At 36.2% G+C, this 20,050-nt stretch overlaps 2 protein-coding genes across 4 annotated transcripts in view; both read left to right on the top strand.

Annotated features, from left to right (window-relative positions):
• Positions 1-3,294, top strand: part of LOC130051715 (sequestosome-1-like) — a 29,306-nt gene extending 26,012 nt beyond the window's left edge. For all 3 annotated transcript variants that reach the window (XM_056154223.1, XM_056154222.1, XM_056154225.1), the window contains one exon: positions 1,813-3,294. In XM_056154223.1, the coding sequence (XP_056010198.1) occupies positions 1,813-1,961 (149 nt within the window). In that variant the 3' untranslated portion in view covers positions 1,962-3,294. The remainder of the gene's footprint in view (positions 1-1,812) is intronic.
• A 6,828-nt stretch (positions 3,295-10,122) lies between these two features.
• LOC130051714 (sterol regulatory element-binding protein 1-like) lies at positions 10,123-17,036 on the top strand. Its single transcript, XM_056154221.1, has 16 exons — positions 10,123-10,341; positions 10,718-11,262; positions 11,460-11,879; positions 12,025-12,142; positions 12,247-12,372; positions 12,507-12,698; positions 12,871-13,058; positions 13,147-13,393; positions 13,485-13,651; positions 14,221-14,383; positions 14,640-14,843; positions 15,033-15,165; positions 15,258-15,423; positions 16,083-16,253; positions 16,369-16,480; positions 16,630-17,036. Exons 1-16 carry the CDS (start codon positions 10,230-10,232, stop codon positions 16,863-16,865), a joined length of 3,300 nt encoding a protein of 1,099 aa, XP_056010196.1. The 5' UTR covers positions 10,123-10,229; the 3' UTR covers positions 16,866-17,036.
• Positions 17,037-20,050: the final 3,014 nt, after the last annotated feature.

Raw genomic sequence — 20,050 nt, 5'->3', positions numbered from 1 at the left:
AGAATTTTATTTGAATTTTTAAATTTCAATTCTTAAAGCCAATGCCGGTACTAAAAGTCGACGAATGCGTAAATGTTAAATAAAAATATCAAAACCAACAGTCCAAACATTTATATGTACTTTAAAAACGGCTTTTTAAAAACAATTAATGAACATACATTTTTCGGTGATAGAAAGTAATCATGATAGAAATGTATGGTGTACAAAGTGTAATTTAAATACATAACAATTGGCATCATATTGTAAACAGGCGACCGCGCTTCCGAAAGCTATAATAAAATATAACGAATAATAGTAAACTATGGTACAAGTCACTTACCCCATATAATATTGTTGATTATGTAGTAGTTACCCCATACAATATTGTTGGTTATGTGCAGATACCCGATGGGCGTGGTCATAAGGACACGAGGGAGCGTAGCTCCCGAGTGTCCTTATGACCACGCCCATCGGGTATCTGAATAACATAATCAACAATATTATATGGGGTAAGTGACTTCTACCATAGTTTACTATTATTCATTATATTTTATTATAGCTTTCGGAAGCGCGGTCGCCTGTTTACAATATGATTCCTATTTTTTTTTTTATTTTTTTTATTTTTTTTTTTGTCTTTACATTGCACTTTGTACACCATATATTTCTATTAAAATGACTTTCTATGACAAAAAATTGTATGATCATTAAATTTTATATATATATATATATATATATATAAAACTTTTTTTGAAATGCATATAAATGTTAGGATTGTTGGTTTTGATATTTTTATTTCGCATTTACTCATTTTACGACTTCTAGTACCCGTATTTGCTTTAAAGAATTGAAATTAGATACAATTAAAATTCAAAGAACCCATATTTATGCATTTTTCTGTTTAAAAATTTAGCAACATATTTAATTGATGATGGTAGTTACTCTTTTAAAAATCCTATTTGATATTCTTCATTGTAATACATATTTTGACTAAATTGGCTGAAAAACATTTACATGTATATACAATGAATTAAAAAAAATCGGTGAAACATAAGCGAAAAAAATATTAAGAATTGTATGGCGCTGAACCATAAAAGAAACACGACAAGTCTGATTGGCCGCCGCTGTTCACCCTGTCCACAAAACAAGTATATCTCTCAAACGCGTTCTTATCACGTGACTGGGTCTTTTAGAAAAATCTTTATAAATACCTGTATTTCTACTTACACGTGTTTCTCAACTTGTTCGCACACATGGAGGAGAATATGGAAATAGGAAGTCTTTGGGACGAAACTACTGACGATATTATCTTGTCTTAAGCTTCAAATGAGATTGAGTGCGAATATTTATTTGGCGAACTAAGAGTTAGTTATCCATGTTTGATATGGGCAATTTTGATCAGGAAGAACTTCATACAGTGGATAGTGATGTTGTTGTTTCGAGTTTGTGGGCGGGGTTTGAAGAAAGGTGTGGGTTATGTACAGATAACCAACACTTCTAACAAAAGAAGACATGTCAAACTATGGTACAAGTGCAGCTGCACATAACCAACAATATCATATGGGGTAACTACTACGTAAACCCCAAGTAGAAAATATCTGTCAAGTATAAAACAACTGGTTGTTTAGTCCACAAATTGAGCGGAACCTTGTATATAAAATAATCGTCAAAACACCTCAATAAAATCCACCCGCAACCCATCATAGATTATTGCCTGTAAAATTTGCTCAAACAACATTTTAGTAATATCTATATGGTAATTAAATCCACCCTCAAATCTATACGTAAGTTTGCACTAGCACGTCCAACAATATTTGATCATTTTTGCTATTTTAGACCCGAGAATTGACGAATCTTTGACGCAAATGATGTCAATGGGATTTCATAATGACGGAGGATGGTTGCAGTGCTTGCTTCGAGAAAATCACGGCAGTATCGACAAAGTACTGGACATCGTACAGAAGAGTGTCAAAGAAAACAAATAAACTAGTATCGAAATAAATTTTCCTATGATTGTTCTACTATTTCTATGAATTATTTTCAAGTAATATATAATTACTCACGTTTGTATATATATGGATACGTAATGTACTATTTTCAGCATACATGTGTATGAGCAAGAATATTGAGTGAGATTTTTCTGTTGTCAGTCTGCAAAATAATGTCCACCTCATCACGGATTTCTGCATGGTCATAGGATGAAACCACATTTGTAGTGCAGTTTTCCATTTGGGCATAGCGGAAATCCGTACAAATATTCTTGAGCAGTGCAACTAGGTTGCAATTATTATTAGACGATTAAACATTCTAGAATCGATATACAATATGGATCCAAGATTGTTCCAATTATGATTTCCTGTACGGCTAGTCCTGCAGGAATGATAACAAAAATTTTATAGTTAGATGTTCCGAGACATTCAATGCCTAATCTCGGTTTAGTGTCACGAGCTCACGAGTCATTTCCGCATTTGCATTCCACTACATTTTCCCCATAGGATCCAAAATATAAACGAGAGTACTTTTGTCCCCGCCCTCGCCACTCTATCTAAGAATTAAAATGGAGACGTAACATTAAATCGAAAGCCCCTTTCATGTTATAGAATTCCTGTAAAATTGAAATTATGCGACACCGGTCAAAACAGTTATTGAAAAGGGTGAGCCAGCTGTTGCATGTTTTTCTGTATAATCTTTGTACATTTTAAACCTCGAGAAAACCACAAAGCGAATTTCAACAAACTTACACAAACGATTCTTTTTTTAAAAAGGGAGTATTAGCTTTTGTCAAAATCGGACCACGTCCTCTCCTAAAGGTGTGGATGAATAGGAAATGGCGTGGATATGTCACTATTTTCTTTAGTAAATCTTGCATTCCTGAAGACTAAAGTTTCAATCACATTATCAAACTAATCACGTTCACTTTGGCAGCCATGGTTGTTGAAGGAAGTGATCGATTTCATAACTGCTATAAGGAATACAAAATCAAGAGTTGGACAAACACGGCCCCCTGGTTAATTGGTATGTTTGGGATCATAATGTATGGAGACTGTACCGTTACGAGGTTCATATGATGATCCAGGTGAGCGTTGTGGTACATGTATATATAGTTTGTTTTAATTTATTATATTTCCCCCTCGATTGTTTGACCACGTTATCAAACATAAAAAGAAGTGGACATGGAGGCCCTCTATTTCATTATTTTGTGCTGATGTAAGTGTAATGATATTTTTATGCTTGTATTTTTACAATCTTTAGTCAGATTGGTATTTTTATTGAGACCTCAAACATTGGTGACTAAATATAATAAAAAATCTTTTTTAATTTGTTTTCGATTTATTTCGATTTTAGGTATGTATACTGAAAGATACCCTGGCATTATTATAAGGCCTTTTATACCGGTATCATTCGTCTGAAATGTTTTTAAATAACATATCCCATAAATTTTCGGTACTTAAAAGTAATCAAAATTAAAATGATTAAAGAGTAAAACAGCTGTGAAAACGGACCATACTCCTTATGTTGAAAGGGGGCTATTTAATATCTACTAAGAACTGACAAACTTGAAAGAAGAAATTAATGTTCCCCCATCGTCGTTAGCCACGGTTACTGAGTTCGGTAGTACCTACCCTAATAGCGTAAACGGGGACAATATAGGCGTGGCTCGCGACAATGATGTTCCCCATCATTCACCTTATCAGTTTCATTATGTACTAGAATGCACGCACTTTCTTCATTACAAAAAAGGAGATATTCCTGTACCCCAGACACAAATTTAGAGAAATTTTGTCTTCAACTATTGTAGAAATGCTGAAGTACTCTCTGATTTTCATTACATATAATTGGAGCGACTGAGTTACAGTAACGGGCCTTTCATGAAGATCTTAATTCAAAGAATTTTCATATATATATATATGCCTATACTTTTAAACCCCTCTTGTGGCCCTGTTAAGACCACAAGTTGATGGTGTTTACATTACATAATGAGGATGCTTGCATTATATAAATATTATTAACATGTGGTTGAGGTAATTTCGGCTCGGCTGAATACTTGGACTAATGCCCTCACTGAGTCTCAGATCTGCCCTTCATAATTCAGGTCTGGAAATTCACTTTCAGCTTCCGTCGGTTCTAGCAATTAATTTGCACTTCTATCTAGTGAGAGAATGGTATAACGGTCAGGGGCGGATCCAGGAATCGCGGTTGGGGGGGGGGGGCAACATTATGAGGCAGGGGGTCTGGGGCCGCCTTGAGGGCCCAGTGGATACAGGGCGAAGCCCCGATGGGGGCGGCCCCCGGAAGCTCCTGGATTTTATTGGGCTTGAAATATGTCTAGGACTATTTAGTAATTTTTACTATTTTCTGTCAGTTTTAATAAGGTGAAATCAATAAAATGACGCAAATTTTAAGGGTTTAAATTAGAAAAAATGTAAATTTTCCCATAAAAGTAATTCAATAAATCAAAAGATTTTGTCATTTATTTCTCTGAGTGTGAAAGAAATTATTACTTCTTTTTTCGTTTACATTTTTTTAAAGAAGAGACTACGATTTACCTTCAATTTGAAAATGTATGGGGGGAGGGGGGGGGGCGCCGGATGCGCCCTCTCCTTAAATCCGCAAATGACGGTGTGACAGTTGGACTGAGCAAAGCATGGAATGACCATTGGCATGTTCCAAATGATAATCATAATACAGTAAAATACGTTAAATATCAAAGCACGCACGCGCATGCACACACGGACCCGTTACTACGAGGAATGTTCGATCTGTAATTTATATTGAACGATATCTCAAAAGCATTCGACTCAAATAGTGAAATGAACATTACATCCCTTCAAAGTATTCTTCGCGGTTTGAAATCTCTGAATCCATTTTTGAAATGCGTCACGGTACGCTGATTTAGGTATACCTCTGAGACACTGACTGATGGCTGGGCCAAGAGCTTGTCGGGACTTGTAATGACGACCAGATAAGAACTTTATAAGTTTTGAAAAAAGGAAAAAGTCGCATGGGGCTAGATCTGGAGATTATGGTGGGTGTGGCAAGACGGTAACCTTCTCCGACTTCAAAAATTGCTTCACAAGCTAAGATGTATGTGATGGAGCATTATCATGAAGTAGACGAACGTGCCTAAATCCTGACACAGGGCGTCGTTTATGATAATATTTCTTGAGATTTTTTAGCATTGTTTAGTATAACATCTCGGTAATACCGACCTGTAACACTTTTGCCCTTCGGCACCGGAATTTGTATGGTTAGACCATCACATGAGAAGAATATGCAATAAAGAATCGTCTTTGTGCTTATGGTTCTTTTGGCAACTACAGGCTTTCTACCGTGTTTAGTTAGCCATATTTTGATTCCAATTTTTCTTACTGGTTCGAAATAGTGAACCCATGTTTCGTCACCAGTAACAATGTTTGCAGACTGTCTTTGATTGAATTTGGGAAACATTTTGAGCAGTTGCTTAGCGGTTTGTACTCGTGCCCGGTTTTTTGTCATCTTGTCAATATATGCGGTATTCATCTGGCAGAAATCTTTCGTACTTTCAAAATACGCTTCAAATTGAAATGCCATCCGCGATAGCGATATGCCAACAGCTTTGGCAATATCACGAATTGTGTATCTACTTATTTCCCTGACTATTGAGACATTTACCTTGCCTGTTACAGTCACAGGTCGGCTAGTTTTGCAGCATCTTTGACGGACTCTGTGCCAATCAGAAATTTCTTTCTCCACCTACGAACTGTCTCATAAGATACCTTATCAGATCCATAAACTTCCCCCAATTCAGTAAAAATCTGCATTACTGAATGACCGAGTTTTGTGCAAACTTTTATATAAGCTCTAATTTCTTGAATATTCTCAACCCGTTTCCCAACCATTTTACAACAGTGGTCAACGACTGGCTCTATTTAAATGACTTGAGTTTAAAAGTATGTGGAGCTGAGGGCTCGTGTTTATACCGTTGAAATGGTATTGAATAGAGCTATTCAAGAGTATCATCATCCACGAAATCGTGCAAAGCGTTATTGCGCCGTGGTACAATACACATTACATATGATTATCGAACAGCCCTCGTATATTCCCTCTCATATTTGATTTGATCTGATACTTCACATGTAGCTTTCTTATCAAGAGAGGAAAAACCCTATAGCTATGGAGTCAAAAGGTCACTAAAGGACTGAATGGAAAAGATTTGTAGACACTCTACAGGCCACATTTTTTTGCTCCATTTATTAGGTCATCTGAGAAAACTCAGGTGACCTATTGCATTTGGTTTTCATCCGTCGTCGTCCGTCGTGCGTCGTGAATATTTTTAACTTCTTCTTGATAACCACCAGTCAAATTTGGTATGAAGCATCTTTGGGATAAGGGGGACATGAATTGTAAATTCCAGGACTCCAGCACCCCTGGGGCCCTAGGGGCGGGGCAAATACTGCCCATAATTGACAAATTTTCAAAAACCTTCTTCTCAACAACCACACACATGTAAGAAAAACTAAATACATAGTGATATAGAGTAGGAAGGCCTCTATCAAAATTGTAAATTTCATGATCCCCGGGGTAGGGGTTCTAACCCCAGGGCGGGGCCAAACTTGTTATATAGTGTTTATGTGGAAAACACTTAAATTACATCTTCTTTAATGCTATTGATACTAAAACGAAAGTAAATAGATATTTAGGAAGAACAGGTAGTCCTTTACCAAAATTGTAAATTTGATTATTTCAGGGGTAGGGGTTTTGGCATCAGGGTGGGGCCAAAATGGTCAGTTATTAAATGTGTGAACAATAGACATTTTTAACTTCTTCTTCATAACTATCATTTCAATTCATTTCAAATTTGGTATGAAACATATTTGGAACAAAGGGAACATAAATCGTAAATTTCAGGATTCCTGCACCCCTGGGGCCTATGGGGCAGGGCAAAAACTGCCCTAAAATGACAATTTTTCAAAAATCTTCTTCTCAATGACCACACACATGTAAGAAAAACTAAATGCATAGTGATGTAGAGCAGGAAGGCCTCTATTAAAATTGTAAATTTCATGATCCCCGGGGTAAGGTTCTGACCCCAAGGCGGGGCCAAACTTGTTATATAGTGTTTATGTGTAAAACACTTTAATAACATTTTCTTTAGTGCTTTTGATACTAAATTGAAACTAAATGGATAGAGCAGGTAGTCTTTCACCAAAATTGTAAATTTGATTTTCCCCAGAGTAAGGGCAGTGAAGTTTTAAGAACACGTCTTGTTTTATACTGTTGCTGAACATTAGAATTTAGCTTAGATATTCAGAACAGGAATTTTTTTCTAGATTTCATAGCCCATGGAAGTAGCGATACTTCTTCACTAGTATTCAGGTGACCGATAGGCCTGTGGGCCTCTTGTTTTATTAAGAGAGAAAGAACCTTAATGATTTTGGGGTCTAAAGGTAAAAGTCAATTAACGAGAAAAAGCTTGTAGACACTCTACGTACAGGCCACTTTGATACTTCACATGTAGCCTTGTTTTCAAGAGAAGAAGAACCCTAGTGATGTTGGGGTCAAAAAGTCAAAGTCACTACGGGACTTCATCGAAAAAGCTTACATAGAAACTCATTGCGAGGGATATATCCAGCTTTGTGAAGCTCTTGTTCCGAATTAGAATAGGTCTTCGGATGAGTCTGTTCAAACCGAGGCCCCGTGTCACAGCAAATGTGGCACGCTAAAGATCCCTCCTTGCTCAAATATGTCAAAGGCTGTTACAAGCGCCGAGCATAGGCCTTTAACGGCAATGGTTACGTCTCCATGTGAGTGAAAAATTATCGAGAGTGACGTTTAACAAAATAATATCAATCGATCAATTGATATTATTCTAAATTAATACACTCAGAATTTTCTTTAACTAATTTCTTACAATCTTTTTTAAAATTATTATTATTTTCAAGGTTGTAACGTAAAAAAATATATTCCCAACTTATGGTATAAAGATAAAAAAAAACAACCTAATAAAAAATGGCTTCAATGAGTTTAAAAACACATACATTGTATACACATTTTTTTATTACATGTGTAGTGAAAATATCAAACGTTCCAATCGATCGATGGCCTCTGTCCACTGTCAGTAGCCCAGTAAACTTTCGTCCGGTTTTCGACGAGGGATGCCTCTTCAATCAGAAAAGCTCACAAACTTTCAATTTGTGTGAGCTAAATCACAAGATATCATATAGTGATATATGTCAACATCAGCGGATAATGTCAACATCAGCAACGGATATCAGCTCATAAATTAATGATTGAAGTTGGTAGATATTCTGGCATTACTAGGAATGAACGAATATGTAACAAATGCAACTCCGGTTCATTAGGTGATGAGATTCATATTTTGATTAAATGTGAAAAGTTTGTTGATGAAAGGAAATCTTTTTGTGGTGCTATAGAAAAAACAGTTAATTTTTTTTTTTACTAAACTCAATGATGAAGAAAAATTAATTTACATACTATGTTCTGAAGAGCCATCTATTCTAAATATAACTGGAAAATTTATTTTGAACAATATATGACACTGTATTTGTATATAACTATGTGTTATGTAATCACTTCTTTCTTTACTTGATATGTATATGTACATTATTTGTATGTATTTTCATGCTGCCCCTTGAGGGCCCTTGATTGGAAAACAAAATATGTTCTATGGAAAATAAATATAGTATATTAAAGTAATTCCACCCTCATGTGACGTCATAAGATTTTGCAAAATCAATGATTTATTTAGATTCATGCATATTAGAACCATAAATTTTGACAGAGTCTTTTCCAATAGTTATTCGAAAAAAATCTTGTTGAATATAAAATATTTTAAGCGTCTAAGTTATATATAAATAATCAATTATATGTTTCAAAATATTGAACCCAAGAGCGATAACTCTACTTTCATTGATTTTGTTATCAATGCGATATATTTCCTTTATTATCCACAAACATTTTGGATATTTTTGTGAAGAAAAAGTTTCATGAATTTGTTATGAATACAGAATACTATCATATCGTTATTTTGGGTTTACACCCACCCAGTAAATTCAAAATTTACAATGACACCTTTTCTCTCAAATGGATATTTCGCCCCAATTTGAGGATATCCTCATGACCACCAAACTGCATATATCCCCCCCCTCCTAGCCTATAAATAAAATATACATGTAAATAGAACCATTGAAAGATTCTCATGGGGATCAGGGTTTCGGAGAAATAAATGACAAAATCTTTTGATTTCTTGAATTACTTTATTGGGAGAACTTAATTTTTTTTCCCCAAAACCCTTAAAATTTGAGTCATTTTATTAATTTCACCTTATCAAAAATGATAGGAAATAGTACAAATGACTAAATAGGAGACATATTTCAAGCCCTATAAAATCCAGGAGCGTCCGGGGGCTTCGCCCCCTGGGCCCCCACCAGGCCTTCATCCTGGAACCACTGGGGTCCTCAAGGCAAGGCGTCCCCCAGACCCCCTGCAACATAAAGTGGCGCCCCCGTAACCACAATTCCTGGATCCGCTCCTGCATATATTGATTAATTTTTATGATAAAAAATTTAATTATCAGTTATTTATGATTTTTTTGAAGAAACAGTTTCTGAAAAAGTGCGATGACCTATAATATTTTATTTGATAACATATTAGTTTTAACTCTAATAAATGGAAATAAAAACACTTTCTATACTTTTTTAAAATTAATAATGCGAGTAAGAAGGTACAGGTACCTAGTCCGAAATATCTGACGTTTTCCTGGCTTTTTAAAAATGATTTTGATATTAACTGTGCCAGGAAAACGTCAGATAAGGTACCATATAGCCTCATTATAGGACTAGATTTAGTTGGGTTTATTTTTTGACACGTGTGCAGCATGTGAATAACACGCATCACCTGAATGAACATACATGTATAACAATTAACGTTATGTAGCCTAGTACAGATCATATTTATTTTTAATCTATTTTTAGAAATGTAATCATTTCAAGGGATTCCACGTATATCCATATATCATGATGTGAAAGTCGTAATATTTAAATTCATACACATTGACCTTTTTTTCCAATAGCATCTGATTTTTTGGTTTGAACATGTTGATATCGTTCGCATGTTTAACTTCCGGAGTCACTCAGAATAAATTATGCAAATAATGAAAACATGTTCATGACGCAAAATCACCCCATCTCACGCGTTATTTTGATTGGTTAGTAATCTATGGTGTTACTGTTCTTCGTCCAGCTCACTTTGACATGGAGAATCTAGAAGGCTGGTCGATTCCAGCCGCCGAAAGTGTAGTTGACCATGGGAATGATTTTTTATCAGGAAATGACCTCAGTAATGTAGCTCTTGATGACATCGATGGTAAGTTTCTTTTAAAGTCTGTTTCTTTCAGGAGTGATTGAAATATAATCGGAAAGCTGAAGGAACCCCCGACTCCCGGGAATAGGAAAAGAGTGGCAATGTTAGCGTTTAAACTGTAACTTTAATTTACTTTAATTACTAATTTGAGTACTGATACATTTGATGGAAGGAGTGTCCTAGTTTTTGAAGGGGGGGTGCAACGTTTTCTTGAATTTTTGTTTTTACGACTGATACGTATTGCAGTATTCCGGTGATAACTGAAGATAATGAGTATTCTGCAATTGTGAAAAGTTTTTGCTGATAGATCTATGTCGAAATTTGTAGTAAACTTTGTGACTAGTGGTATACATATTATGTGTTAATCTTTGTTTTACAGATATTGTCCAGTACATGTTATCTGACACAAACTCGTCAAAGAATGACTTGTTTGATGGTCAGCTGAATTTGTTGAAGCCAGATACAGAGGGGTTTGTAGATTCTCAGCTTCTGTCAGATCCTTTGAAACAGGAACTATCTATCGATGAACAGTTTGATTTGACCAATTCAAGCAGTAGTTCAAGTGTGTTGCTGAATGATGCAAACTTTAGCAGTGATAGTTTAAATTGTCTGGAAGGTGTGGACTTATTGGATACAGGAGGTGGAGGTACACTTCAATCTCCTCTTGTTAACATCTCCCACTTTAATGGTGCTCAACAGCTTCAACAGGCTGCATTGAAACTTCAGAAACAAGCTCAACTTGTTCAACAACAAAAACAGTTGCTGGTACAACAACAGCAACAACAGCAGAAACAACAACAAGCTCGATTGTTGCAACAACAATTGAGATTAATTCTTCAACAGGCTGCTCAAAAGACTACCCCAGTTGTTGCACAGCCTCAGCCACAGGTTCAGCAGCAAGTCAGCTTACAGCAGCTGCAACAGGTAAGGAATAACACTAATTCCAAAAGGGTCGAAATACCAAATCCTTACCAGAAAAGGTTGATATGATGTGTGTGTGTATATATATATATATATATATATTTATTAAGCTTTGATGTATTCGCATACATCCATGAACTTTTTAGAATAAAGAATTTACAGTTTTACATTTCAATTCATTTTAGTACATTTTCTTTCAGCTTTTGCTGCAATCTCAAGCTTTGAACCAGCCTGTTATATCTGCAATTCCTGCTACGACATCGTCATCACCATCAACACGAACTTCACATATCATTAAAACACAGAATGCTACCACCCAGTCACAAGTGGTATCCTCATCACCAACTATCGTCACACTGTCCTCTCTCCCTCCAACCACCCTGACCCCTCAACAAACTGTCACTACCACCGTCCCTCAGGTTCAAACCGTTGTAACAAGTATTCCAATTCAGGTGGTTGATAGTGAGAAAGTTCCCATAAACCGCCTTAACAATCCCAACAAAGGACCTAAGAAAGGAGAGAAGAGAACATCTCATAATGCCATCGAGAAGCGGTATAGATTGAGTATAAATGACAAAATTACAGAACTTAAGGACTTGGTAGCAGGCACAGAGGCAAAGGTAGAACTTCAATTGTCTAATTTCGTGATTTGATGAAAAGCAGGCTTCTTTAACAGGCACTTAAAAATTGATTCATTCCCAGATATTCATGCATAGGCCTAGGATTTGTCAAGACCTCATTACAAATTTTGTGCTATTTTTACAGTTGAACAAATCTGCTATCTTGAAGAAGGCTATTGACTACATCAGGTTCTTGATTAATACAAACAACAGATTGAAGCAAGAGAACATGGCTCTCAAATTGGCAGCATCTAAACACTGTAGTAAGTATATAAAATTATTTGATGTTCAAAACTTGTGTACACCAAAAGCCATTGAATATATTGTTTGGAGTCTTGTGTATATGGCTTTACTGTACTATTTGTAGATATTGAGGATTTAATAAAACAAACACCATTAACTCCTCCAAGTTCTGAGAACGGATCACCTATTCATATTTCTCAATTTGGAAGTGATGGTGAATCACCACCTGGTAGTCCCATGTATGAATCAGGTTAGTAGGGTGTTAGTGGAAAGTTGGCACACATTTAAAATTGCTCTTTTGTAGTTACTGTTCTGCAAATTCCTTTCCGGGATCCAGCATAAAATGCCTTTTTGCTTGATATAGAAATTATTTATTTCTCTCAGACTCCCAGTCAGACTCCAGCGTTTCTGGAGGAAATGTCATGCTGACCATGCGGGATCAGACTAGGATGGCATTGTGCATATTCATGTTTGCAGTCCTTGCATTCAACCCTTTTGGAATCCTTCTGGGATCAAGTTCTAATAGTGATGGTTTTGCAGGCCAGCATGCTGGCAGAACACTTAAAAATGTGAATGGTAGGTGTTATCTGTGTGAGATTTTTTCCAATCTGTTATATCCCTAGCATTATGATTATTTTCAAGTAATGCATGGTGTTCATAACTTTATGGATATATTTTGTAATTATATTACAAAAATTTATTAATATTAATTAGTAACTTCTTTGAAAATTGACTTTTGTTTTGATAGATGGAGAAGCAAATGGTTGGATGGACTGGATGTTCCCTTCTCTGTTGATGTGGGTATTGAAGGGTGTCATCTGCATTGGTGTGTTGGTACGACTTCTGATCTTTGGAGAACCTGTAGTTAAGAAGGACACTGAAGCAGCAGTTTCTTTCTACAGACACAAGACTCAGGCTGAAGCTCATTTAGAAAAGGTCAGTGTTAGATTACTGTTGTACTGAAGTGATGTGAATGTCTACATTTTGTTCCCCAGAGAATTAACACATTTTTCTTATTTATTAGGGCAATTTTTCATGGGCAACAGATCAGTTACGGAAATGTTTAGCTGGTTTGGGAAGACCTTTGCCAACATCAAAGCTTGAGCTGGTGTCTGGACTGTCATGGAATTTACTGAGACAGATATTTCACAGACTTGTTGGAAAGTGGTTGTTTAGCAGAGCTACAGCAGTCCGCAGTAAAGAAGACATCAACATGTCGGCCAAGAATGCTGCCCTGGTTTATCATAGATTGAACCAGCTTCATTTGGCAGGTAATGACATGTTCATATGCCGATAAATTTTCTGTATTGTTTATTTAATAACTATGCTTATTGTATTATGGAGCTCATTTGATTGTTTTAGGTCATATTCCTGGAAGTAGTTGGTGGGGAGTGAATCTCAGTTTGTGTGCCATTAACATGGCTGAAGCTGCAGGAGATGCCCTTCCACTATCACAGTTGGCCGAGATTTATGCTACGTGTGCAATAAGAATGCAGAGTAGTTTACCATGGAAAATGAAATATCTATCTGTAAGAATATTTTGTGTTTTATATAAGAAGTAAATTTCATTTTTGACACACCAGCACACTTGGTGCTTCATGAGAAGTATGTCGGTGTTAAGCATTATAGTTCATGTCCTCTTGTATTTTGAAAAATGAAGTTCATTTCTAATATTTACTTTCTAATTTTATTTCACGGAATATACCCAGCTGTTTAAAAAATTGCTAGCATTACATTTTGTAAAGATATCACGGGCAAAAACATTGGAAATGTTAATATGAGTGTGTTTATATATAATATATATATATATATACACACACACATAGCGAACCCCCAGGGCCATGGGAAAATTGTCGTTACACCCAAACTTTGTTATATCCAATCCAGTATATATCTATCATAGGGAATAATATCACATTGCAATAAGCATGAATTCATTTTAAGCATGTTTTACTGTAGATTGGAAAAAAACAGCAATGGAGGAATTTTATTACTTGAGATGGTTCAAAAATTTCAATTAAACAATACTGGTGTAAAATTTCATATTTTATTTTATGAAGTATGCAATTTCTACTATGGAGTATGCAATTTCTTGCAGAAGTACTTGCTGAGTCGGGCCAGGAAAGCATGTTTAACTAGTGGAGATCGCCTACCACCCAGTATCCAGTGGCTTTCTCATCCAGAAGGTTATAGATTTTTTGTTGGTGGAAAATGGACTCTAGGTGGACAAACTAGCCTCTTCACCACTCTTGGATGCGAAGGTTAATATAAAAAACTTTCACTTTCCAAAAAAAGATTTGAAAATAGTGTTTTATTGTTTTTAGTTTTATTTTCACTTTTGGTTTATTGTATGAAGGGCAAAAATTGTCAACAGTACACAGCATGGTGAAATTATATGACCATAGTCATTACTTAATATAAAAATGAAAAATTATTTTAATGCACTTGAAGCTGGAGCAAGTTCAAAGTTGTGTACATAAGACATAGCCAATTTAATCTTTTTCATTGATGTTGCAGCTGATCCTTTGGAGCATGTTGCTCAGATGTTTAGAGAATACATGTTGGAAAAAGCACTGTTTTCATTGGTCAGTCCTGCCAGGAGCAAGGAAGGACCAACACAATCTGCAGAAGTGTCGCTGTATACACAGTTGCTTTCTGATAGTGCATCCTCTACCACCAAGCCAGTCAGCTTATCAGGAGGAGGCATCAGCACCATCACAGGTTGGTAATTGAAATAAGGATGTATTCTTGTGCAAATAGATTGAGAGAACCATGTTTAGCAACTTTGACCTCATGCAGAAATAAATCAATAGTACATTTTAATATAGTATAATGGAAATGTGAATGTCTGCTAATTAGTATATTGGTAATTAGCTTAATTTTCATCGATTTTTGTGTTCTGTATTTTAGGGGGTGATGAATTGGGACAGTGGTGGTCAGCTATTGTTACTGTTGCCATTGAATGGTTAGTCGGAGATGAAGAGAATGTAGAAAACCAGTATCCCATGTGCGATTCCTTCCCCCAGAAACTTCAAAAGTCCGAGTAAGCATTACCTTTGAGTGTCCGAATTTAAACGGAGTAGCCTAGAATATTAATGTTGGCAGTTATTTAATTCTTTGTTCTTTACTTGAAAGTGATCCTCTGCCTAAAGCTGTCCTGGTCGCTTATCGTGCAAGGAGAAATTTGATGAATAATACTCATGGATCCCCCCATTGCATTCGTCAGTGTGACAGAGCTGGTCGCTTGTTGAGAGAGAGTCTGAAGCTGTCATATGCCAAACAGAATGAACAAATTGTACAGGTGAGGAATTTCAAGTGCGAATGTTTGTTCTTGTTTCAATTGAGTTTGCAGGACAAGAAAGAAACTTGCTATTGCCATAGTGCATTGTAGTTGCATTGCATTTAAACAAAGTGTGCAATGCATCTGCAAAGCAAATATGGAGATAGTTTTGTCATTTGGTGAGATGCTTGCTGCAGCACTGGATTATGGTAAATTATATTCATCTTATGCTACAGTTATGATTTAATTTTAAAAAAAAAAATTTTCTTATTGAAATTCTCAAACCCTTATTAACAATTTGATATACTAGCTAGGATCTTTATTGTCATCATTATTATTGAATGAATTAGTTGTACTCACTATATGGCACCATGCTGGCGATCAGCATACATGTATTCATTACTGTATATGTAGTCATTTTATTAAAAGATGGCCCTCACAATTTTATTTCAATCAAATATTTGAACAAGCACAGGCTCATGATGCTATAAACATGTAGGAACTAATGCTTAGACTGATCTGGAAAAATATTGTTCTTATAATTAACAGTTTGCAGAAGAATCCAATGAAATATATATAAGAGGGTTGGGGTAGGTGGGTACTATTGGCCATAAACCTTGCATGACTAACAAAAAGCTTGTCCTTTTAAACATAGTTATATATATTTTTTATTTTTGTAGCTTCTTCAGCTTCTTGTTTGTGACTGGCTGCTGACTACAAGGACAGAACTATGGGAGAAAAACAGCAAAGAGGAATCCAGCGTAACTTCGCAGACTGAAATGATAGCATTTCAACAGGACCTGAACAGCTTGAGGAAACTAGCTCAAGTGCATAAAAATATTTTGCCGAAGGTGATTAGCAGCAAGATTTACTTCACAATTTACTATGTGCATTATTGTCACAGAATAAAATTTGCCTTAGAATGAATAATAAGAGTTTTTATGGAGAGATTGTGTATTTGTTCAGGTGTTCCTCCATGAAGCTACAGCACGGCTGATGGCTGGTGCTAGTCCTGCTAGAACTCAGCAACTTCTGGACAGAAGTATTAGGAGGAGACATACAAGTAAAAATGACAAAGGTTAGTTTTTTTGGTAGAAGAAAGAAAGAACTCTTGCATCTATAATTTTCAACCAATTTACCCTTGATATCTTGAAAACAGTATTTAAATGTATAAAAAAAGTTTCTGAAAGAGGCTCGTTTGATTTTGAATGTCGTGTATTCTTTCAGAAGATGCTAACCACATGGAAAGTGAGACAGCAGATAGAGACCAGGCAAAAGCATTACTGATGGCAGGCAAACATCTACCTGCAAATATGTTGCCATGCAGTGAAGACAGAATAGCTCTGATTTCTGAAGCTAGTAAAATGTACGAATCCCTTGGGGACAAGAAATCCTTACAGAACTGTCGACAGATGATCATGCAGTTTGAGGACAAGGTGTCCCCGCCCCCAGTTTTATGTTAATGAATGTTGACTGTGATATCCTTCATTCTTCATCAGTATGAAAGATTTATTTAATTTGTGAGACTTAAAATTGTGAACGTTTTTTGTAGATATTGTGCTTGTGCAGTGTATTTCATCATGATCATGGAATCAATTAGTATTTTGGTTTTGAAAATACATACTGAAATGAAATTGACTATGTTGTTTTTGTTGAAGATTTTTTGCTGTTATGCAAGGAGCAAGATATCTATTTTGTCCTATTTTTTTGCACTTGAGGCCTGTCCCCTACTGATTTGGGGGTCAAAAGGTGAAAATTCAAGTCACTATGGGACTTAATAGAAAAAGCATGTAGATACCCTACAGGCCACAACTTTTAATTGATTGATTTAGTACTTAACTTGTTGCTTTGTTATCAAGAGAGGAAAAACGCTTTTGATTTTAGGGTCAAAGTTTAAGGTTACTGTAGGACTTCATAGATAAGCTACATTTTTTTGCTTGACCGTTGTGCAACACTTGAGCTTGTAAAACACTCTACAGGTTACAAATTTGAATTGACTTGATACTTCACATGTAGCTTTGTTATCAAGAGAGGGAAGAATCAGTAGCGGATTTAAAGGGACTGATTCACGATTTCCCCCCAAATTTTTGGTTTTTCACTTTTGATGATCAGAATCTACTGTCTAATGTGTTTAAAAGATTTTCACACAAAAGTTAAGGTTATACATTATCACAGAAGCTCATTTTAGAAAGTTCATTTTTTGTTTTGTAAACAAAGATTGCAGTATGTTTTTGTTTACAAAATTTTCAAAAGGAATGGTTATCGATCTAAGTTTATTATATCTTTTACATTTCAAGCATTCTTCAGGTAAAATGTGTCATCTAAAAGTTAAAATTTGTGACAATGCAAAATTTAGATGCTTTATATTACAAAATTAACATTTCATTTGTGTGTTTGTATACATGAAAAGACTCGAGTCTTTGTTTTACATAACACAGATTTAAGGCTAAGACATTGCTTTTATTTTTGCATTCAGAAGGTCAAAATGTTGGCTGTCAATATTAATGAGTTATATCTTAATATTTCACATAAAAAATGAAAAGTATCTTCAAAAAATCGTGAACCAGTCCCTTTAAGCATTTTTTAATTTAAGGTAAATCGTGGTCTCTTGTTTGGAAAAATGTAGACATTAAGAAGTAATAATTTCTTCCACAATCGGAGAAATAAATGACAAAATCTTCGGATTTACTGAATTACTTTTACTGTGAGAACTTATATTTTTCCAAAAACCCTTCAAATTTGCGTAATTTTATTAATTTCGCCTAGTCAAAAATGACAGAAAATAGTTTAAATATTACATAGGAGACATATTTCAAGCCCCTATAGAATCCAGTGGCTTCGTCCCCCTGGACCCTATGGGGGCCTCCAGACTCCCTGTCTTATAAAGTTGCGTCCCCCTAACCGCAATTCCTGGATCTGCCCCTGAGAACCCTGTTGATTTTGGGGTCAATGTCACTATGGGACATAATAGAAAAACTTTACTGATAGCCTACATTTGAGAGGATATTCCAATTTGCTAGCTCAAGTGAGCTTTCTGATCGCCTTGTCCGTTTGTCAGTCTGTAATTTTTTTTTTTTTTTTTTTTTTTTACATTTTTTACTTCTCAAAATCACTGGGCCAATTATAACCAAACTTGGCCAAAAGCATCGTTGGGCGAAGAGCTTAAGTTTGTTCTAATGAAGGGCCTTGCCCCCTTGAAAGGGGAGATAATCACAAAAATGCAAAATAGGGTGGGTCATTTAAAAATCTTCTTGAGAAACACTGGGCCAGAAGAGCTGAAATTTACATGAAAACTTCCCGACATAGGGCAGATTCAAGTTTGTTAAAACCATGGCCCCCCGGGGATTGGATGGGGCCACAATAGGGGATCCAAATTTTACATAGAAAATCTTTAAAATTTTTCTCAAAAACTACTAGACCAGTAAAAGTGGAAATTTACATTAGAGCTTCCTGGCATAGTGCAGATTCAAGTTTGTTAAAATCATGGTCCCCGGAGGTAAGATGAGGCGACAATAGGGGATCAAAGTTTTACATAGAAATATATAGGGAAAATCTTTTTAAAAATCTCTTTTCAAGAACCACTGAGCCTGAAAAGCTGATATTTAAAGGGCAGCTTCCTGACATAGTGCAGATTCAAGTTTGTAAAAATCATGATCCCCGGGGGTAAGATGGTGGCCACAGTAGGGGATCAAAATTTTACATGTATTCAAATATAGGGAAAATCATTAAGAACCTTTTGAAAAATCTGGGCCAGAAAGTTTACATTTACATGAAAATCTTCCTAACAGTGCAGATTCAATTTTGTAAAAACCATGCCCCCCCCCCCCCCCCCCCCCCCCCCCCCCCCCCCCCCCCCCCCCCGGAGTAGGTTGGGGCCACAATAGGGATCAAAGTTTTACATGCGAATATATATAGGAATTTTTTTTAATAGGAGCCAAGGTGATTCATGTGAGCGATGTGGCCCATGGAAAAGTCTTGATTTCTCGACATAAAAAACCCCAAACAAAAACGAGTAAATGGTGTTTAATAAACTTCTAACAAAACTGAAATTCTCAGTAGGCCCTGGGTTCGGAGTTCTGGTGCAGGGTGGAATCTGCTCTTAAAGTGAAAGTGCATTATTTCTTTTAAAATATTTGCTCCTTGACAATGAAAAAAAAAACCAACCACCCAACAAACAGTACATAGAAATAAAGAATTGGAAGCCTGTATCAAGATCGTCACAAACATGATTAGGGGTCGCAACTTTATAAGACAGGAGTCTGGAGGCCCCCAGTGGGTCCAGGGGACGAAGCCACCGGATTCTATAGGGCTTGAAATATGCAGGCCCGTAGGCAGGATTTTTCAAGGGGGGGGGTGGGGGGGGGGGGGGGGGGGGGGGGGGGGGCGGGTACATAGACTCGCAACGCGAGTCTATCACCTCGCACCGCGAGGTGCCACTAAAAGCAGGAGGTCTGGGGTATTTGGTGCAAAATCCTGCAATCTAGCAATTTCCTGGCACTTAAAATTTGAATTTTGGAATCATGCCTTTTTTACTATGATTTTCATGATTTTCATAAAAATCCCGACTTAATAGTCACAATTCAAACAAAATGCCGACTTTAATAGTGCTTAGTAGTTTTCAAGGGGGGGGGGGGTTCGTACGAACCCC

The sequence above is a fragment of the Ostrea edulis genome, chromosome 2, assembly GCF_947568905.1.
Source record: "Ostrea edulis chromosome 2, xbOstEdul1.1, whole genome shotgun sequence".
NCBI lineage: Eukaryota > Metazoa > Mollusca > Bivalvia > Ostreida > Ostreidae > Ostrea > Ostrea edulis.
Note: the sequence above shows the minus strand (reverse complement) of the source record. Positions and strands in the feature narration are given on the sequence as shown.